The 1,252-nt window shown below is 32.2% G+C and overlaps 1 protein-coding gene across 1 annotated transcript; it reads right to left on the reverse strand.

Annotated features, from left to right (window-relative positions):
• Nucleotides 1–24: 24 nt before the first annotated feature.
• LOC107884968 lies at nucleotides 25–1,239 on the reverse strand. Its single transcript, XM_029485289.1, has 2 exons — nucleotides 347–1,239; nucleotides 25–288 (listed from the first exon to the last, which is right to left on the reverse strand). The coding sequence occupies exons 1-2, from the start codon at nucleotides 398–400 to the stop codon at nucleotides 25–27; spliced, it is 318 nt and encodes a 105-aa protein (XP_029341149.1). The 5' UTR covers nucleotides 401–1,239.
• Between the last annotated feature and the right edge of the window lie 13 nt (nucleotides 1,240–1,252).

Genomic DNA, 1,252 nt, shown 5'->3' on the forward strand with positions numbered 1-1,252 from the left:
TTCTATAGCGATTTTATTTATAAATTAAGACTCACGTAGTGCATCTCCACCGCTTGCGAATTTGCCGGATATCAGGAACATATCAAAGACAGGCGGGCTATACCAATCCGGCAGCTCGCACGGAAATCGTTGTCCGTCCGCCTCCCAAGAATCGGGCGGCTCGCACGGAAATCTCTGACCTGGATTAAATCCAAACGATTCTTGCACGACCTCGGGCTCGACCTCGGGTTCGACAATACGTAGCGTATAGTGAGCCGGATTGTAAGACTCTCGAAATAATTGTGGTGACTAAAAATAATAAATACAATTTAATTTAAATAGACTGGTACGAAAATATAAAACTTACCAAACATCGAGACTTGGGGACACAGTCGAAAAACGAACACTCCTCTGACGACATATTAATATAATATATTTTTATTACACGTTCGTAATTGGTTAACTCCAAAGAATGACTGATGGAGAATTGCTAGCCATCAGAACACCGTATGTAGGCATATAAAATATCCTCACCCCACTTCTTATCACAGTGCGAATGAGCGGGGGTTTTTAAAAAAAAAAAAATAATAATAATAATAATAATGTTGCCAAGACCTAGGTATAATATATCGGATAAGTATGTATGAAGATAAGGGTAAGTATAAGATAAGATAAGGTAATGATGATAAGATAAAAATAATATAAAATATGATGAGGATGGTTGATAAATACGATTATTCGTTATCCACTACACAATGTATCTAATAATATAACGTTCTACATAATAATAATAATAATAATAATAATAATAATAAAAAAATATACGAAATAATATTTTATTTCAAGCCTACTTAATTATTAGCTATATGCATCGCCGTAAATGATTGCATTGCTGTATGTGATATGGTATTTACCCCTAAAGATAAAAATAATGAATGCACGTGTGTGTGTTATGTATATATTATAATATATATATATATATATATTTGAATTGTGATTTTTTCCCGCCACACACAATACCGTATTCAACAGATTATACAATAACAATAATAATGGTGATAGTAATAATAACAATAATAATAACAATTACGTTAGTGATAACAATAATAATAATAATAAAATTGTGATAATGATAACAATATTTTTTTTTATGATTATTTAATCAATTCGATAATGCCCATGTGCTAGGGTATCAATACGATTAGGGAGAATATGTCGTTTGTCGTCGAATCTGTTTAGGACTAATTTACTAGTCCTAATCGTGCTGACTTGG

The sequence above is a fragment of the Acyrthosiphon pisum genome, chromosome X (assembly GCF_005508785.2).
Source record: "Acyrthosiphon pisum isolate AL4f chromosome X, pea_aphid_22Mar2018_4r6ur, whole genome shotgun sequence".
NCBI lineage: Eukaryota > Metazoa > Arthropoda > Insecta > Hemiptera > Aphididae > Acyrthosiphon > Acyrthosiphon pisum.

Coding starts and splice junctions, on each gene's coding strand:
- LOC107884968 (XM_029485289.1), bottom strand. CDS start 400: ATGTCGTCAGAGGAGTGTTCGTTTTTCGACTGTGTCCCCAAGTCTCGA. Junction 289..346: donor TCCCCAAGTCTCGATGTTTG/GTAAGTTTTATA, acceptor TATTATTTTTAG/TCACCACAATTATTTCGAGA.